The sequence below is a fragment of the Budorcas taxicolor genome, chromosome 4 (genome assembly GCF_023091745.1).
Source record: "Budorcas taxicolor isolate Tak-1 chromosome 4, Takin1.1, whole genome shotgun sequence".
Lineage (NCBI taxonomy): Eukaryota > Metazoa > Chordata > Mammalia > Artiodactyla > Bovidae > Budorcas > Budorcas taxicolor.
The window spans coordinates 84,206,328-84,226,903 of NC_068913.1; the positions used below are offsets into that span (position 1 = coordinate 84,206,328).

The following is a 20,576-nucleotide window of genomic DNA, read 5'->3' on the forward strand; positions in this document are numbered from 1 at the left end:
AGTAAGCGTCTTTTAATTTCATGGCTGTAGTCATCATCTGCAGTAATTTTGGAGCCCCCCAAAATAAAGTCTGACACTGTTTCTGCTGTTTCCCCATCTATCTGCCATGAAGTGATGGGACCAGATGCCATGATCTTCGTTTTCTGAATGTTGAGCTTTAAGCCAACTTTTTCACTCTCCTCTTTCACTTTCATCAAGAGGCTTTTGAGTTCCTCTTCACTTTCTGCCATAAGGGTGGTGTCATCTGCATATCTGAGGTTATTGATATTTCTCCCGGCAATCTTGATTCCAGCTTGTGCTTCCTCCAGCCCAGCGTTTCTCATGATGTACTCTGCACATAAATTAAATAAGCAGGGTGACAATATACAGCCTTGACGTACTCCTTTTCCTATTTGCAACCAGTCTGTTGTCCAAATTACCCAAACCTGTCATAATTGTCTTTTTAACTTATCAACCAAGTTGAAATGCAATTTAGAAGAAAGGAAAGTGAATTGGAAGTTAGAATTAATTCATGAATTCTGCCTTGTTCAGATGAAGATCTGGGGTTGGAGCTGTGATGCTGTTTATGAACCTGAATAATCATTAAGCATATTATAATTTTACATCCTGTAAGTAGCTGAGTAAATCAGTGGTAAAGAATCCGCCTGCCAATCCAGGAGACGTAGGAGACTGGAGTTCGACTCCTGGGTTGGGAAGATCCTCTGGAGGAGGAAATGGCAACCAGCTCCAGTATTCCTGCCTGGGAAATCCCATGGACAGAGGAGGCTGTCAGGCTACAGTCCATGGGGTGGCGGAGGGTGGGATGCAACTTAGCACAGCACACGGCAGGAAGCAGCTTTTGGCAGGAAAGAGCTCTCTGCAGGAGGCCCATTTTTGTCTTGACACTAATCGTATACCAGGCACCCCCATGCTCTACTCACCTCCAGCCCAAGCAGTTTTCAAAAGCACACTTCTGATCACAGAATATTTTGCCTGTCGTGTTGGCTCTTTCCATAGATCAAAGAAGTAGAAATGAAGAATAAGTAGTTAACAGATGACTAGATCTCTTCCCTAGCTTTCCCTTCAGTAATCTTGTGAATAAACTCTGCGAACAAGATAGCATCTGGAGAAATATGGTATCATAAGAAGTCAACAAGCCTGTACATAAGCCTGCACATAGTGGGGAATGCAAGAAACATTTTTCCCTTGACTGACCAAGGAGAAAAATGTCTGTCACTATGAGGAACAGGCACAAGCAAGCAAGGAATATTGCTGGGAAGCCCCAGCGGTGTTGGAGATGAAGGAAACATACACAAGTGTATGGACCCTGCAATTGTAGAGATGGACGGTGCTGCTAAGACTGCTCATCTTATGCACTGTGTCCTGGGAGTTACATAACTCTAGGCTGTGTTATTATGCTCAGTTGCTCAGTCATGTCCAACTCTTTGTAGCCCCATGGACTGTATGTAGCCTGACAGGCTCCTCTGTCCATGGAATTTTCCAGGTAAGAGTGGATTGCCATGCCCTCTTCTAGGGGATCTTCCAGATCTTCCTGACCTGGATCTTCCTGGCTCAGGGATAGAACTCTGGCCTCTTTGTCTCCTGCATTGGCACTAGTGCCACCTGGGAAGTCTGTAACTCTAAGGGTCTTCCTTAAAGGCAGCCACAGGGAGGGACTTCCTTGGCCATCTCACGGCTCAAACTCTGGGCTTCCAATGCGGCGGGGCTGGTTTTCATCTCTGATTAGGGATCTAGATCCCACATGCTGCAACTAAGACCTGTAAATAAAGAAATAGATAAATAAATATTTTTTATAAAAGACAGTCATAAGGAATAAAGAAGCTGCCTAATGGGTGGAGCTCTGGGCACTAAATATTCTTTACAAGCCAAGACGATGCATCTGGTTAATATATTTGAGTCTTTCATAAGGTTTTGTACAAAAAAAGACTCCACTGTATGGCATAACAATGTTTAAAAAGCATACTAAGTGAAGTGAGCCAGACAAAGAAAGACAGATAGCATATGATACCACTCTTGTGTGGAATCTAAAAGAATGATACAAATGAACTTATGTACAAAAAGAAAACAGATGCACAGACATAGAAAATAAGCTTTTAGTTACCAAAGGGGAGAGAGGGAGGGAGGGACAAATTAGGGGTTTGGGATTAACAGAAACACATATATAAAATAGGTCAACAATAAGGACCTACCATATAGCACAGACAACTATATTCAATATCCAGAGGTAAACCATAATGGAAAAGAATATGAAAAAAAATGTGTGTGTGTGCATGTGCGTGTGTGCGCACAGGTGTGTGTATAACTGAATGACTTTTCTGTACACCTGAAACTAATACAATATTGCAAATCAACTATACTTATAATTTAAAAAAATTATCCCAAGGAAAAAGATCACTGCATAGTTTGAGTGCCTTTCCCTCCACCCATGTTCCAGTAGCATTATTACAGAATTAGGAGAAGAACTAGCTAAGAATAGATCCTCATGAACTAGTCTCATGCATGCTTGCATTTTTTCCCCAGCAAATATTTATAATGCACCAGTTAAGTATCACCCAAAATGCTTCCTCAATATTCCAGAGTGGCTAGAATGAGCCACAGGGCAACCTGAAAATGGATACTGGTTGATTTGATAACATTATGCACATGACAATTTTTAAAATATGCTCAGCATGTATTCCAAATAGAATAATCAAGAAGTGACAAGTTTGCCTTTCCACCCACGCTACAGATTTAGATTTGGGCATGTGAATGATAAGAAAAGTTAACCATTTGCAATTTTATTTCAAAAGATATTCATTGTGTTTATCTTGGTTGGGGAGTAACTGCCAAGAGAGACAAAGGCTGGGAGAGTGGTATCTGATAGCTTGGCCTCTAAGGAAGTGAGAAAAAGTACACTCATTGCTTGGAACTCTGTCCCTTGACTTATCAAAGAGAAAGCAGTGGCAGCTATAATGGGAGCTGTAGCCAGGCCCATCAAGGGAGCCGAGGGGACTTTGGAGTTCAGAGTACGAGTAACCATGGGCTTCCCTGATGGTTCAGCTAAAGAGTCTGCCTGAGATGCAGGAGATGGTAGTTCAATCCCTAGGTTGGGACCCTGGAGGAGGAAATGGCAACCTACACCAGTATTCTTGCCTGGAAAAATCCATGGGCAGAGGAGCCTGGTGAGCTATATAGTCCAATGCGTCACAGAGTCAGACAAGACTGAAGCCACTGAGCCTGCATGGACTGATATATTCCAGAACATTCTGGTATATTCCAACATCCTGAGGCAGAGCTAAGGTTCAGAAGCCCCTGACTCAAAATTCCTAACTTCTGAGTAGCCTTTTCTATTGAATACTAACCAAAAGAAGAATCAAGTTTCTCTTTGCTCCGAAGTTAAACACCTATTTTGTTGAGATGCTGGAAACGGGGAGGTCAACTCAAGCAGTTTACCTAGGTCTTTCCTGGTTTTAGCACTGAAAATCCTATGTCCTGGAAACTCCTTCATTCCCAGGCAAACTGGGATAAATAGGAAGCCTAAGGAAACAAGACCCAAGTGAATAGGTATTTCAGTAACAAACTATCCCAAAAGTTAGTGGCTTATAACTGTATTTGGGAAGAACAAATCTGACTCCATACTGAATCTGTTTCTTCTAAAATTTGTATTCTCTGGTTTTTGCTTAATGTTAAGAATGTTGCCTATAGCCTGAAATGTACAGGATATACCATTTTCAAGGCTCTGAACTTTAAGGGTCATTTTCGCGTTCATATAAATATTAAAAAATCGCAGAACAGAGAAAAACATTTGTCTAGTTGGAAGTTTACAGGACCACCTTGAATTGAACTCCAGGGACAGCTGCAAGAACAAAGGATTCTGACACCAAGAAGTTTGCAACAATGACCCATGCTGCTCCTTCACCTTGCCTTTAAAATGTTTTGCTGAAACTCCTTCAAAGAGTTGAGGATTTAGGGGATTTAGGGAATCACGAGTTACCCACCTTTCTCCTGAACCACCTACCACCCTCCTTCTGTGGCCCTGCAGTAAACCTTTCTCTGCTCCAAACTCTGACATTTTGGTTTGCTTGGCCTCACTGTGTGTCAGCCACATGAACTGGCATTCAGTAACAAACCCACTATCTTTTTTTTTTCTTGCTCACCATTCCACATTCTTGGCTAGGATTGGCTGGGCAGTTCTCTTGCTGGTCTTGCTCATGACTTCTTGTGTGGCTGCTTTCAGCCAGTGTGTCTCCAGGAGGCTGGTCTCAGCTGAGATGCAGGGAAATTTGGGTTTTGCTCCCCGTCCAAGTAATCTCAGGGCTTCTCCCTTTCCATGGAGTCTCTCCAAGGGCCTTTTTACAGCAGGGTAGCTGAAGCTTTACAGGGTGCAAGGAGATCCAACCAGTCCATCCTAAAGGAAATCAATCCTGGGTGTTCACTGGAAGGACTGATATTGAAGCTGAAACTCCAATATTTTGGCCGCCTGATGTGAAGGGCTGATTCATTTGAAAAGACCCTGATGTTGGGAAGGATTGAAGGCAGGAGCAGAAGGGGCCGACAGAAGATGAGATGGTTAGATAGCATCACCGACTCAATGGACATGAGTTTGGGTAAACTCTTGGGAGTTGGTGATGGACAGGGAGGCCTGGCGAGCTGCCCTTCATGGGGTTGCGAAGAGTTGGACACGACTGAGCAAATGAACTGAACTCCAAGGGCCTTTTTACAGCAGGGTAGCTGAAGCTTTATAGTAGGAGCAAAACCTGCCTGGTTTCTCAAGGTGTAGGCCTGGAATTGGCACAGTGTACTTACACCTATCTTATTAGTGAAAGCCAGGTTGCAGGGCCTTCTAGAATCAAGGTGAGGGGACTACCCCAGGAGTGGATATCCAGGGGCAGTTCATGGGTGCTGCCAACCTGTTTACTCCAGAGGTGCAGTGAGATGCTCTCTGGAACTCACAGAATTCCTGGTGCCTGATTCTCTTCTGGCCTGTTTACCAGCCGGCGTGCCTTACTCTCCACACACTCTCAGAGAGAAATGAATAGGAATAGTTGGACCTTCCTTCAGAGACTTCAGGAGCTCTGGGTACATATAGGATAAGTTTATCCCTATTAAGCTTACTCTTGCTAAGTGTACTAAGGATGGTGAATCCCTGTTAAGGTTGCCAGAGGCGAGTGTGTTCCTGACACACAGATAATCCAGGGGTGCGCCTTCTGCCCTGGGTGGTCCAGCTGGAACTTCTGGGAGACCAGCCCAATCCTTTCCATCCCAGAGGTGCTCCAGTTCCACATTCCCGGGGTTCTCCTCTCTCCAACCGTTTTTTTCTTCTTTCTTTTTTTTTTTTTTTTTTGCTGGAGAGAACTGGGCCCCTCTCATCCTTCTCTACCACGAACTCCTCCTTAAAAGAACCCGGGAGCTGCTGAGGGCCCTGGGGTCGCCGCTGGCTTCCTTTCCTTTCTGCACCAGACCTCCTCTTCCCTCACTGTGGGCACTCTCTGGGCTTTCTGACTCTTTCGCGCGCCACCCCGCCCCGGGTCACAGCCAGGGCCAGCGCGTCCCGCCTCCGCTCTGTCGCTTTAAGCGGGTCCCCGCCGGCGCGCCCCTCCCTCACCCCTCCTGGCGCTCGGCGGCTCTTCGCCGCCTCTCCCGCTCCTCCTGCTCCTCCTCCTCCTCGTCTCCCGCTCCTCCTCGCCGCCCGCTCCGCTCCTCGCAGCCTCCGCGCACCCGCAGCCATGGCCGACATCAAGACGGGCATCTTCGCCAAGAACGTCCAGAAGCGACTCAACCGCGCGCAAGAAAAGGTCAGAAGCGCGCGGCAGGCCGGGTGGTGGGGACTCGGGCAGGCAGGGCCGAGCTGGCCGGGGGAGCGCAGGAGGCCGGGCCGGGGCCGGGGTCGCGGGGACGCCCTGCCCTCCGCCGCAGCCACTGCAGCAAGGCGGCAACCGGCAGTCGGGGGCGCGCAGACCCGGTCCCCGGAGGCGCGGGGTGGGCCGGGTCTCCCGGCTCCCTCTCCCCTTGCGCGGCTGGGCGGGCGCCGGGCACGAGCTGAGGCAGGTGCGGCGGGTCGCCCGCGGCTCCCAGAGCGGAGCGCATCTCGCTCCCGGCGCCAGCTCCCCTCGCTCCCGCAGGCGGCTCGCGGGTCCCGGCGGGAGCTTGCGGCGCTGTAGTTCCTCCGGCGGGATTTCTGGCTACTTGGGTGCAGCAGGCAAGAGCGATTTCGCACAGAAGCTACACCTCTCAAATCTGTTTGGATCAAGAGGGCTGACCGCTCAAACCCAACGGCTTTAATACAGTGCAGTGAAGTGAATCCTGAAGTTCAAAACCGAGATCTAGATACACAACTTCTTTTTCTTTGCTTTTTATTTCTTTTTCTGAGGGGTCTCTGTTACACGTGTATCCCTTTTGACGCCAGTGCCCTTCTCTGGAAGGTCAACGATAAATATGACCCGAACCTAACAATTCTCTGCACATTTCTGCATAGAGGAGGGCGTTTTACTGCATTAAAAAAAAAAAAGGTCCAGTTGGGTTCCTTGGTGTTTCACAAGCCCCTCAGGCTCGGTCACAGTCAATTATTTTTTTCCCCGAGAGATGGGTACAAATGAATGGCAGGTCCACGTCAAGTCCAGCGCCCAACAGTTGGGGAGGTACTGTTCCATGCATTGGGCTTGCCTGGCTTCCCTTGCCTACTGCTTGTCACCAAGACCTTGCCAGCACTGAGGTCTTCATTTGTGTCCCTTGCAGAGGACATTCATATTGTATGTTAAGCATTGTGCTTGAAAATTGACACCAGCTAATAAGTCCCGTGGTTTGTGTCCGTTGAACTGTGTTCTCTTTCACGTGGAAGTATTTTCTGTCCCTGGGATTCTGGGTGTTTAGCGGTTTCCTGTTTTACTGGAAGTCAGATTTGCCGCGTTGCTCACTGTGGCAGTGAATTTCCCTCTGCAGACCCTGTCTTAGACTGCCCCCCAATTCCCACTGACCGCCAGGAACTGAGCTGAAGGGGGGCACTGATCCCTTTGCCTCTCTGTGTTCTCAGAGGCTTGGTGGCTGCCTTTAGTCCCTCCCTTCACACATCCAGGCTCTCAATGCAGTAAGAGGATTGTATTTCTTTTAATATCTACCCAAGCTTATCCTGAACCACCAGTGATCCTCCTGCCACTCCTTTAGCTGCTGAATTAGCAAGGCTTCCTGCCTGCTTCCAGTCCCTGGCTGCGTGTCCAGAACGTAGCCAGAATCTGCTGGGAACCTGGTTAGGTTTTGTCATCATTTTTCCATACTTCATTTTATCCACTGGTAGATATTCCACCCCACCCTCTCCCTCCTTCCAAGTAATTACTTGAATTTTGGGTCTGAAGCTTTTCATTGAATCCACTTTCCATCTGTGAAGGAATTCAGTGATACAGTCTGCCTTTTAACATATTAAATTATTTCTTAATCTAGGTCACCAGCTGTTAATATGCCAGAAATAACTGAAAAGAAAATGTAATCTGACTTAGCATGCAAGCCCTTATAAATTGTTGAAAACTCACTGTTGCGTTACTAAGGTCAAGTGTGTGTTATGATTGCAGTTGTGGCTGGTGGTTGATCACAGTGATCTAGGGAAGCTTTGAGCAGGGCTTCAAGTGTCCTGATTTCTCCCCTGGAGAAAGCTGCTGATGAAAAGTGCCTGTTGTACCTAGTTTAGAAGATTAAGGCACCAAGAGGCTGAGAGAGTGGGTTCTGGCCCTGGGTAAGTCCTGCACCCCCTACTGAGCCTGTTCAGTGTATGGGAAAAGAGCATGTGCACATCCAGGTAAGGCAGTCCAGCCAAGCCCAAACAGTAGCCTCTGGACAGTGGAAAACGACGTGTGCCGCTATTGATGGGTTCATTAGACATCTCCTCCAGTGATGCCTTCTTTTTGCATCTTCAGTCTCCTGCTCTTCTCCAGATGCTCTGTTGTAGTAACTATGTGCCATGTATGTTCTTGAGACTCTTTGTTCCTGGTTTTTACCACAAATTTTCTCAAAAGAGTCCACTCTCTCACGTTCTCATCATTTTTGATCCACCTAACAGCTTGCATGCATTTTCCCTCCAAATGCATGACAAACTACTCTTTCAGGTAACTTATGGCTTTCTATGAATTTAATATAGTATTTTTAATTGAAAGCCTGTAAAGTTTCTTTGGAGAAAAAAAAAAGTGAAATACATATATAAGGGGGGAAAAAACCACCAACAAATTAGAACACTCATAAATTCTACCACTCAGAGACTCACAATTGTTTGATGTGTGTCCCAGTAGATTTTTTCCTCTTGTATATGTATGTATTTATACAACTAAAACAGATCCATCCTATAAGATTTTGTAACCTGTTTATTTCATTTAATAATCATGAATATTTTTCAGTAGATGTACATATTTTCCATCATGATTTTAAGTGACTGAACAGTATTGGAATGTATGCATTTTAGTGAATCCCCTATTTTTGGACATTCAGTTTCCATTGTTTCTGAATATAAATGCAAATAAGTGAGAAAACTTACAGGGAAATGTTGCTACACATTCAAGTATCTCCTTAAATAAATTCCTAGAAGAATTATTCTGTCAAAGTTATGCTTATTTTTATCATAGTTAGATTGCCTTTCAGAAAGGTTGAATCAATTTACATTCTCACCAGCAATCTCTGAGACTTTGCCATTAGAAGATACTAAAATTTAAAACATTCTTCAGATACATAATTGGAAAAAACTCTTGCTATTCTTTTTCTTGGTTTTATTTTTTAAAGGTCTAACATTTTTTGTATTAGTTTTTTTAATCTGTGAGTTTTGTTTCTATAATTTTGCCCATTTCGTATAGCATCTCCATCTTGTTATTTGTAAGGGCAGAAACTATCAATTCTAAAGGTTACAAATATTATTTCTTCCTTTCTATTTACTTTTTTAACTTTTGAGCATTTTTTCCTGCTATGGAGCATATTTATGTTTGTGTTACATTTATTTATTTATTTTGTATTTGCTTAAATCTATCAATTGATTTTGTGTGGTTTCCTCTTTTGGATGTTGAATTACTTAGGATCCTGCCACTTGTAAATGTCAGAAAACTAGTTCAAACTGGCTTAAGGAAAAAAAAGGATTTAATTACTAAAAATAAAAATATAGTTCTTGCACATATAAATTTAAATGAGTACAAATACAATATGTGCTTTTTTAAACTATGAACATATATATATTCTTATATATGTGTATTTAAAAATATATGTACACATTTCTGTTATATATGTTAACTCATTTGATTCTGTGGAGTTAGGTACTATTATTATCCCTGTTTTATAGATGAAGACGAGATTAAGTTACATGCCCAAGGTCACACAGTATGCAGTAAAGCTGAAGTTTGAACCCAAGCAGTCCAGTGCTTCTTGATTACACGGTACTGCCTCTTATAATTAGGAAAGGGGCAGCGGTGGACACATATCAGGCCTGCATGGAAGCAGGGATTCAACCACAGACATCAGGGCTCAGGTGTTTTCTCCCTACCTCTCATCTCTGCAGCCATCTAATCAGCCCCATTCTTTGGCAGGTTCTTCTCTTTTGGTGGCAAGATGGCTGCCAGCAGCTCTAGGCAAGAGCATGTCACTATTTACGGATAACTCAGGATAGCCCTCACCAGCCCAACTTGGGGCTTGTTCCTCACCCTGGAAGAAAGAAATCTCTGGCCAAGGGCCAGGGCCATGAGTTGGACTGGGCCTGAATCACAGGCTTCTGTGGAAGCTGGGGTGAAGAAATGTCCCCTAGAACATATGCCATGCTCGTGGAGGAGGGAGAATCAGAGGACAGAAAACGGAATGGGTGCTGGGCTGGCAAAATAAAAGGTGTCCACTGGGGTATAATTAAAAAGCTTTCCTGTCCCATGTTTGTGTAAATAATCACATAGTTAATAATTTAATATTCATTTAAAATTTCTTATCAAATACATCCACAGTTTAAAAAATAAAATATTAATGAAAGGCTTATTATGAAAAATAGCAGTCCCCTGTCTCCTCTCTCCTCAACCACCAATCTTGTTTCCCCAGAGGCAGCTATCATTAATCACAGTGCCTCTCAAATTATACTTAAAACTACTTCTGAATCTATCCTTTCATATTCGGTGAAATAGGTAAAGATTTAGCTCTCATACATTCTTCCTTCTACTTCCATATCCCCTAATAATATAGCAAAAATAGTTGATTGCTGAGGATTATATTTTTAAAATGGTAAAGTATGGAAAAGAATAGGTGTTTGTACATGTATAACTGAATCACTTTATCGTACAGCTGAAACTAACGCAATGTTGTTAATCAACAATACTCCAATGTAAAATAAAAAAGCTTTAAAAAGCCTAATTGATAAGATCAAAAGAAAGTATAATGTTTGTTGACTATAACACACACATCTTAAGTATTCAGCCTTTGTTGATTTTTGTGTATATGGATCTCTGTATAGCTATCACACAGAACATTTCTATCACACCAGATAACTCTCAACCTTCATGCCTCACCTGTTGTCTTTTTCTATGTTCATACATTTTAAATTCCTTTACCATCATTTTCCTGATGAACACCTTTTATTGTACATATTGGTTATTTTGATATCTTCTTTTGCAAAGTGTTTATTCAAGTCTGTGTTTTATTTGGGTTGCTTGTTGTTTCCTTATTGACTTGTAGAAGTTCTTTATATATTTAGTATATGAGTCCTTCCTCAGATAGACATTCTGTGAAGGTGTTCTCCCAGAAAGTGGCTTGTGTTTTTCTTTCTTAATGGCGCCCTTGGATGAAATGAAGTTTAAAATTTTTATGAAGCCTTATCAGAAGATTAGATTTTCCATGTAGTTTTTTATTTTCCTAGAGTTAATCATAGCCTTATTTCTGTTTGCTTATTTTTCTATGAGCTATGTAGAGTTGTTTGTTCTTGCTTCATCAGATCTGTTAAATGCCTACCAATATTGTATCAAAGGTCCGTATAGTCAAAGCTATGGTTTTCCACTAATCACGTATGGATGTGAGAGTTGGACCATAAAGAAGTTTGAGCGCTGAAAAATTGATGTTTTTGAACTGTGATGTTGGAGAAGACTCTTGAGAGTCCCTTGGACAGCAAGGAGATCAAACCAGTCAATCCCAAAGAAAGTCAATCCTGAATATTCATTGGAAGGACTGATGCTGAAACTGAAGGTCCAATACTTTGGCCACCTGATGGAAAGAGCCGACTCACTGGAAAAGACCCTGATGCTGGGAAAGATTGAAGGGAGGAGGAGAAAGGGACAACAGAGGATAAGATGGTTGGATGGCATCACTGACTCAATATATATGAGTTTGAGCAAGCTCCAGGAGATGGTGAAGGACAGGGAAGCCTGTGGTGCTGCAGTCCATGGGGTTGCAAAGAGTCAGACGTGACTGAGCGACTGAATAACAACAACATTATAATCAAGGGTTCAGTAAAATCAGATAATGCAATTATGTTCTTCTACTGAAGGACCCCCTCCCCCAAACTCCGTCAGTTTGTCGTCTCTGCCCTTTTACTGTAAGCTGGGCTGATTTTTTTCTAAGCCTGCTACACAGCTGTCATCCTGGGTCTTTCCTCGCCAATGTTGGGGTTGAGGAAGGGACTTGAAGGCCCATATATTCTATAATCCCAGGCTTTCAAACTGTTCCCCATTGTCAGTGTTGTGCTTTATCCTCACTTTTTGCACTTCTTGGTGGATCCAGGTTCTAAGGTGGAGTGTGTTTGTGACTCGTGAGAATTGGCTGCTTTTTCATGGGTTGCCTAAACAGGCACTTCTAGAAAGTACTTGTCTCTATTTGGCTGAATTGTTTCCATTCTTGTGTCTACTTTTTTGCTTCTGTAAAATGTATTGAGCTCTCTCGTCCACTAGTAACGCCTCTTCTCTTTTTATCCATGTATGTTCATACCTTTTTTTTTATTCCTTTGTTGTCATTTTTCTTGCAAGGGTCTTGGGAGGAAATGGATGTAAATAATACAGTCAGTTTGCCTGTTTTTTCAGAGGCCTTTTTTACTTAAGTATTTGATCTCTCTGGGATTTTTTTGTCCATCTTTATTCATTTGTGAAATCCAGTGACCTTTATTTGGTCTTAACCCTCCTTGACCTCTATGCAATATTTAAGTTGGTGGTGCAGTTCAAACATTTTTTAAGATTAAAACTGGCTTCCCAGATGGCACTAGTGGTAAAAAACCTGCCTGCTAATTCAGGACATGAGATACGGGTTCAGTCCTTGGGTTGGGAAGATCCCCTGGAGGAGGAAATGGCAACCCACTCCAGTGTTATTGCCTGGAGAATCCCCATGGAGAGAGGAGCCTGACAGGTGACAGTCCATAGGGTTGAAAAGCGTCTGACCTGACTGAAGCAACTGAGCATGCGTTCAAACATTTTTTTTAATGTGACTCTAGTAAGGAGGGAGGCTTTTGGTATGTTCTGATACTAGCCTCTTGCAGTATTAGATTTTAGTATTAAAAAGAGTGAAAGTGAAAGTAAAGTGAAAGTTGCTCAGTCCGTGGAATTATAGTCCATGGGATTCTCCAGGCCAGAATACTGGAGTGGGTAGCCTTTCCCTTCTCCAGGGGATCTTCCCAACCCAAGGAGCAAACCCAGGTCTCCCGCATTGCAGGCAGATTCTCTACCAGCTGAGCCACAAAGGCTTCCCTCCAGTGTTCCCAAGAATACTGGAGTGGGTAGCCTATCCCTTCTCCAGCAGATCTTCCCAGCCCAGAAATGGAACCAGGGTCGCTTGCATTGCAGGCGACCAACTGAGCTATGAGGGAAGCCCAATAAGAGAGTTACATTATATAAACTCTAGGGACATGTACTGTTCTATAGTCTTTGTGCTAGTTTATCTGCCGTGAGTGACTGTTATATAATAGTCTTAGGTGGAGTTTTTTTCATGCATTGTATCTTCCCGAGTAAATTGTAGATGCTTGAGGGGAAGGACCAAATGTATCGTGAATTGTATGTATGCAGCAATGATGTATTATTTGACATTGTGTTTTCTTGCTAGTTTACTTTCCACCTCTGCAAACACATTGCCTGAAAGCATCCACCTACATTATTCTTTCTCTGACTTTTGTGCAATTATGATAAAGTTTTCACTGTGTATCATTGCCATTTGAACTGTCATTTTGTGAAGATAGTATATAAAATAAAATTAAGAGTTTCGAAGATGGATGGAACTCCATAAATATTAGGTTTTGTTGTTGTTCAGTCGTTAAGTAATGTCTGACTCTTTGCCACCCCATGGATTGCAGCACACTAGGCTCCCTTATTCTTCACTTTCTCCTGAAGTTTGCTCAAATTCATGTCGATTCAGTTGGTGATGCTATCTACCCATCGCATTCTCTGCTGCCCCTTTCTCCTTTTGCCTTTGATCTTTCGGAGCGTCAGGGTCTTTTCCAATGAGTTGGATCTTCACATCAGATGGCTAAAGTATTGGAGCTTCAGCATCAGCCCTTCCAATGAATATTCAGAGTTGCTTTCCTCTACATTGAACTGTGCTAAATTCTTAGTTTTATGGGTCAAACAGATATTGATAGAAAGAATCCTGTGGTTCAGTCCAATATTGATTGTGTGATATGGCAAGAAAAGCAATGTAGTCTCTGTGCATGGCAAATTATGTGACTTTGTGGGTTTAAAAAAAAAAATTCTTGCTTTCCAGATGCTCGCATTTAGGTTTGTTCTCAAAGGGAGACCTATAAATGGTGCTTGCATGTGCCTGTACTGGTGAGCATGTGCCTGTGTTTATTTTATTTATGCAGATTGAGTGAGAGAAGAAATACCTTGCTCTGATCAGGAGAACTTACCTGGGACCAGAGCCTTTTCTGTGGAAGGGTAGCTTATATGACCATGTTTACATTTGAGGACTCTTTAGAGACTGAGTCTCTGAGGCACTTATAGGGTTTCCCCTTTTAAGATCATCTGAAGACTTTGTTGTCCAGTTCCACATTGTATGACATATACCTTTGCTTCTACTAAGATAATTTTCTCTGGCTGTATAATGAACTGACAGAATTAAAAATAATTTTGAGGGCATTCTTGAGAGTAAGGTTGCCTTCTTCATTTTCTTTTGTTTTTTTTTACACAAGCATGCTTATGTGCATCATCCTTCTTTCCCCAGGAACGAATATAATAGAGAATCAGAACTGTAGGGACTGAGATTTTAACTTTATACAAAGTCATCATTATCCTTTGCAACATAGCATATTGTATGTGTTTTCCATAAATCATACTTTAAAAGTCAGCTTGTCTATGAACCAATACAACTTAAAATATCTGAACTGCTTGTATAAATAATATGGTCCACTTGGAGTATAAAATTAGGTCCCATTTAAAAAGTACTCAAATGATTTTTTAAAAATACATAAATGGGTAGATATATTCCTAAGTATTTTATTCTTTTCGTTGCAATGGTGAATGGAATTGTTTCCTTAATTTCTTTTTCTACTTTCTCATTATTGGTGTATAGGAATGCAAGGGATTTCTGTGTGTTGATTTTATATCCTGCATCTTTACTATATTCATTGATTAGCTCTAGTAATTTTCTGGTGGAGTCTTTAGGGTTTTCCATGTAGAGGATCATGTCATCTGCAAACAGTGAGAGTTTTACTTCTTCTTTTCCAATTTGGATTCCTTTTATTTCTTTTTCTGCTCTGATTGCTGTGGCCAAAACTTCCAGAACTATGTTGAATAGTAGCGGTGAAAGTGGACACCCTTGTCTTGTTCCTGACTTTAGGGGAAATGCTTTCAATTTTTCACCATTGAGGATAATGTTTGCTGTGGGTTTGTCATATATAGCTTTTATTATGTTGAGGTATGTTCCTTCTACTCCTGCTTTCTGGAGAGTTTTTATCATAAATGGATGTTGAATTTTGTCAAAGGCCTTCTCTGCATCTATTGAGATAATCATATGGTTTTTATTTTTCAATTTGTTAATGTGGTGAATTACATTGATTGATTTGCAGATATTGAAGAATCATTGCATCCCTGGGATAAAGCCCACTTGGTCATGGCGTATGATCTTTTTAATGTGTTGTTGGATTCTGATTGCTAGAATTTTGTTGAGGATTTTTGCATCTATGTTCATCAGTGATATTGGCCTGTAGTTTTCTTTTTTTGTGACATCTTTGTCAGGTTTTGGTATTAGGGTGATGGTGGCCTCATAGAATGAGTTTGGAAGTTTACCTTCCTCTGCAATTTTCTGGAAGAGTTTGAGTAGGATAGGTGTTAGCTCTTCTCGAAATTTTTGGTAGAATTCAGCTGTGAAGCCGTCTGGACCTGGGCTTTTGTTTGCTGGAAGATTTCTGATTACAGTTTCAACTTCCGTGCTTGTGATGGGTCTGTTAAGATTTTCTATTTCTTCCTGGTTCAGTTTTGGAAAATTGTACTTTTCTAAGAATTTGTCCATTTGTATTTCTGTGTTGTCTGTTGTGATCTCTCCATTTTCATTTCTAATTTTATTGATTTGATTTTTCTCTCTTTGCTTCTTGATGAGTGTGGCTAGTGGTTTGTCAATTTTATTTATCCTTTCAAAGAACCAGCTTTTGGCTTTGTTGATTTTTGCTATGGTCTCTTTTGTTTCTTTTGCTTTTATTTCTGCCCTAATTTTTAAGATTTCTTTCCTTCTACTAACTCTGGGGTTCTCCAATTCTTCCTTTTCTAGTTGCTTTAGTTGTAGAGTTAGGTTATTTATTTGACTTTTTTCTTGTTTCTTGAGGTATGCCTGTATTGCTATGAACTTTCCTCTTAGCACTGCTTTTATAGTGTCCCACAGGTTTTGGGTTGTTGTGTTTTCATTTTCATTAGTTTCTATGCATGGAGTATTACTCAGCCGTTAAAAAGAATTCATTTGAATCAGTTCTGATGAGATGGATGAAACTGGAGCCGATTATACAGAGTGAAGTAAGCCAGAAAGAAAAACACCAATACAGTATACTAACACATATATATGGAATTTAGAAAGATGGCAATGACGACCCTGTATGCAAGACAGGAAAAAAGACACAGCTGTGTATAATGGACTTTTGGACTCAGAGGGAGAGGGAGAGGGTGGGATGATTTGGGAGAATGGCATTCTATCATGTATACTATCATGTAAGAATTGAATCGCCAGTCTATGTCTGACGCAGGATACAGCATGCTTGGGGCTGGTGCATGGGGATGACCCACAGAGATGTTATGGGGAGGGAGGTGGGAGTGGGGTTCATGTTTGGGAACACATGTAAGAATTAAAGATTTTAAAATTAAAAAAATAAAAAACTATAATAAAACAAAACAAAACAAACAAACAAAAAAATACATAAATGTTCCAGTATATCATGAAGATACACTTTCTCCTCCCTGGTGTCCATCTTATGATAAGTTCTGAAATCCTATGGAGAGTTTCCCTTCCCTAAGGAAGTCTAATTTTTACTATGGCCGTATGGTAAGGGAGTCCAGCTTTCAGATGTCAGTCCTGTCCCCTGGGGTGAGCACTGCAGTGTATCAGGAACCCAGTGGCATCCCCCCTCACTACCCCAATAGCTCTCACAGAGAGGGCAGGGCCAGGAAGCCTTTTTCTCCAGGATTATACTCAACTATGACCACTCTGTGTCATAGCAGCCCTAAACTCCCAATGTGTGAGCTCTTTATCAGTGGGTTTATCATTTCCAAATATACTTGCATACGTACACACAGATTCTCACTCCAAGATTTCCCATCATGCCACGGTTCCTAAGTTAGGAAACGCGACATCAGTAAACACTGATCATCCAATTCATTCATGCCAGTCCACATTCTTCTGTTTTTAATAACATGCTCATAGGGACATATCAAATTGATTTTAAGCCTGCAGTTTGAGAATACTACCCTAGCGGAGCCTCAGCATCCTTTCCTGTAAATTTCTTTTGGGTCATGAGTCCATTCAAAGATGTATGTGTGTGTTTATGTGAGAGAGAAAGAGATTGTTTTAAAAAATATTGTGAAGTACTTTGTGATAGAATGAATTGAGAAGGCAAAGAGTATTTTTAAAAATGATATGTTCTGACTTTTTAAGTCTGGAAATTTCTACTTGACTCTTCAAATATACTTTTCTTTCCATTTTTATAGCCCTTTAAATTAGGGGCCATCTGAATAGAACACCTGAGGAAATATGTAAGCCTGTGGGCTTCAGTGATGGGATAATGGATAAAAAGATTTCTTGTGTTACAGATAGAATTTTCCAGATAAATGGCTGTTTACATAATGGAACTGCCATCATCAGAGAGTTTGAGGAATTCACCTATGAAAGTATATATAGTAAGACTCTACATACAGCATTGTGTAAAATTAACACAAAAGTAATCACGATTTCTTGGGAACACAGCCAGAGGTCAACTTTTCATATAGTAATGCTGAAACTTCATTCTTATTGATTCAAATCTACATTCAAGTGTAGTACATTATATTTCCTGAATATATACTGAGTGAATCTTTAGAGGAGTAATGTTGGATAAAGCCATGAATAGATCTTAGTTTTAAAATATTTGCTATGCATAGTATATTAATTTTGATTACCCTGAAATTATTTAGAACAGACGTATAAAAATAAAAAAGCTACAATTTTGGTCATTTTCATCTTATTCTCATATAGTTATTTATTTGACAGTTTAGTTCAGAAGTGGGAAGAACCTGAAAAAATGTATACACATGTATATATATATGGGGCATTCCAGGTGGTACTAGTGGTAAGGAACCCACCTGCCAATGCAGGAGACACAAGATATGCAGATTCCATCCCTGGGTAGGGAGGATCTGCTGGAGGAGGACATGACAACCCACTCCAGTATTCTTGCATGGAGAATCCCATGGAAGGAGGAGCCTGGCAGGCTACAGTCCATAGGATACCAAGGAATTGGACATGACTGAAGTGACTTAACATGCACACGCACATGTGTGTGTGTGTGTGTATGTATACTTTTTTTTCTATCTTAAAGTGCCTATAATGACTTAATAAAATACACATGGATCCGTGAATAAATGTATTCTTGTTATGGAACCTAACACTTGTTGAGTAAAAGCATGCTAGATGTACATATTCTAATAGCTATATATTTTATTGTAAAGTCAACCTGGTAAAATTTGGTTATTCATTTAGAGTCATTTATTAAAAATCTAATGCCTGAAAGGCACTTGCTGCTAATAATAGCATTATAATATAGCATTCAACAAAGACATCTTGGTTGATCATAGACCAGCAGGAGCTGGTAGAGAGATAAACCTTTGAACTTAAAAGTAACTACATAGTAATTAATGAAAAATAATAATTAAAAATTCTATGAAATGAAAAGAAATTTTAAAAAATGTAACTAGGGATTTCACCTGGAGTGAGAGGGTTGGACATACCTACCTGAAGAAGGTAGATATTAAGCTAAGATTCTAAGGACGAGTTGCAGTTATCCAGACAAGAGGAGTAAGATAATGGTGTGGGAATTATAGTAGTCAGTGAGCATTCCAGACATCAGACTCCTTGCCCTTATTCACAATGCTGCTGCTAAGTCACATCAGTCGTGTCCGACTCTGTGTGACTCCATAGATGGCAGCCCACCAGGCTCCCGTCCCTGGGATTCTCCAGGCAAGAACACTGGAGTGGGTTGCCATTTCTTTCTCTGATGCATGAAAGTGAAAAGTGAAAGTGAAGTTGCTCAATCGTGTCCGACTCTTCGCAACCCCATGGACTGCAGCCTACCAGGCTCCTCTGTCCATGGGATTTCCCAGGCAAGAGTACTGGAGTGGGTTTCCATTGCCTTCTCCCTTATTCACAATAGATAAGATAAAAATAAGAGCTATAGAAAATAGTGTCAGAGTTGACTGTTAGCATTGGCCTTGTCAATGATCTCTTCTGCCATTTGCATATTTATCAAAGTGGAGAAGTGGATCCTAATTGGGAGAGTCTTTTTGTAGTTGCAGTCTCTCTTTTGTGTGATCCAATTTTTACTCTCAGGTGTTAAAGGGTCTTTCTGGGGCAAAGTTCCCCCTTGATAGAGAGGCAGGACGCTGGTTTCAGACATGAATTATCTGTCATACAAAGATCCCTTTGTACAATAGCAGTATACACAAGGGGAATTTGTTTTTATGGCTGTGTAACTAAAGAGCCTCTTGATGATGGTTAAAGAGGAGAGTGAAAAAACTGGCTTAAAACTCAACATTCAAAAAACAAAGATCATGGCATCTGGTTCCATCACTTCATGGCAAATAGAAAGGGAAAAAGTCGAAGCAGTGACAGATTTTATTTTCTCAGGCTCCAAAATCTCTGCCGACTGTGACTGCAACCATGAAATTAAAAGACTCTTGCTCCTTGGAAGAAGGAAAACTATGACAAAGCTAGACAGCATGTTAAAAAATGAAGACATTAATTTGCATACAAAAGTCTGTATAGTCAAAGCTTTGGTTTTTCCAGTAGTCAAGTACAGATGTGAGAGTTGGACCATGTAGAAGGCTGAGTGCTGAAGAACTGATGTTTTTGAATTGTGGCGCTGGAGAAGACTCTTGAGAGTTCCTTGGACAGCAAGGAGATAAAGCCAGTCAATCCTAAAGGAGATCAACCCTGCATATTCATTGGAAGGACTGAAGCTGAAACTCCAGTATTTGGCCACCTGCTGTGAAGAGCTGACTCATTATAAAAGACCCTGATACTGGGAAAGATTGAAGGCAAAAGGAGAGGGGATGGCAGAGGATGAGATGGTTAGATAGCATCATTGACTTAATGGACATGAATTTAAGCAAACTCTGGTAGATAGTGAAGGACAGCCAAGCCTGGTGTGCTGCAGTTCGTGGTTCATGGGGTTGCAGAGTTGGACATGACTTATCGACTGAAAAACAGCAGGGTCTCTTATCATAGTTCAGTTCAGGCCCTCAGTCATGTCTTTGCAACCTCATGGACTGCAGCACACCAGGCTTCCCTGTCTATTGCCAACTCCTGGAGCTTGCTCAAACTCATGTCCATAGAGTTGGTGATGCTATCCAAACATCTCATCCTCTGTCATCCCCTTCTCCTCCTGCCTTCAATCTTTCCCAGCATCAGGGTCTTTTCCAATGAGTCAGCTCTTCGCATCAGGTGGCCAAAGTGTTGGAGTTTCAGGCTCAGCATCAGTCCTTCCAATGAATATTCAGGACTGATTTTCTGTTGGATTGACTGGTTTGATCTCCTTGCAGTCCAAGGAACTTAGAAGCTATCAGGAATTCAAAATAGAAATTAAAGTCCTTATAAAAATTTTAAATGCCGCACGTCTGGAAAGATTAGTTTGTCTTTAAAAGGTTTGAATGGGCTTCCCTGATAGCTCAGCTGGTAAAGAATCCACCTGCAATGCGGGAGACCTGGGTTTGCTCCCTGGGTTGGGAAGATCCCCTGGAGAAGGGAAAGGCTACCCACTCCAGTATTCTGGCCTGGAGAATTCCATGGTCTGTATAATCCATGGGGTCACAAAGAGGCAGACGTGACTGAGCGACATTCACTAAAAGGTTTTAATCCACTTGGATTCCCAACTTTTAATGAGAGAGAGAGGAGAAGAGAACCCACATGATTAATGCTCGAGGCCTTAATTATTTTGTAGGCACTGACCTGATTATATTGCA

The 20,576-nt window shown here is 41.7% G+C and overlaps 1 protein-coding gene across 1 annotated transcript in view; it reads left to right on the top strand.

Moving 5' to 3' along the window:
- Positions 1 to 5,705: 5,705 nt before the first annotated feature.
- Positions 5,706 to 20,576, top strand: part of AMPH (amphiphysin) — a 210,082-nt gene continuing 195,211 nt past the window's right edge. Inside the window, 1 exon segment of the mRNA XM_052638380.1 lies at positions 5,706 to 5,774. Within this exon segment, the coding sequence (XP_052494340.1) occupies positions 5,706 to 5,774 (69 nt within the window).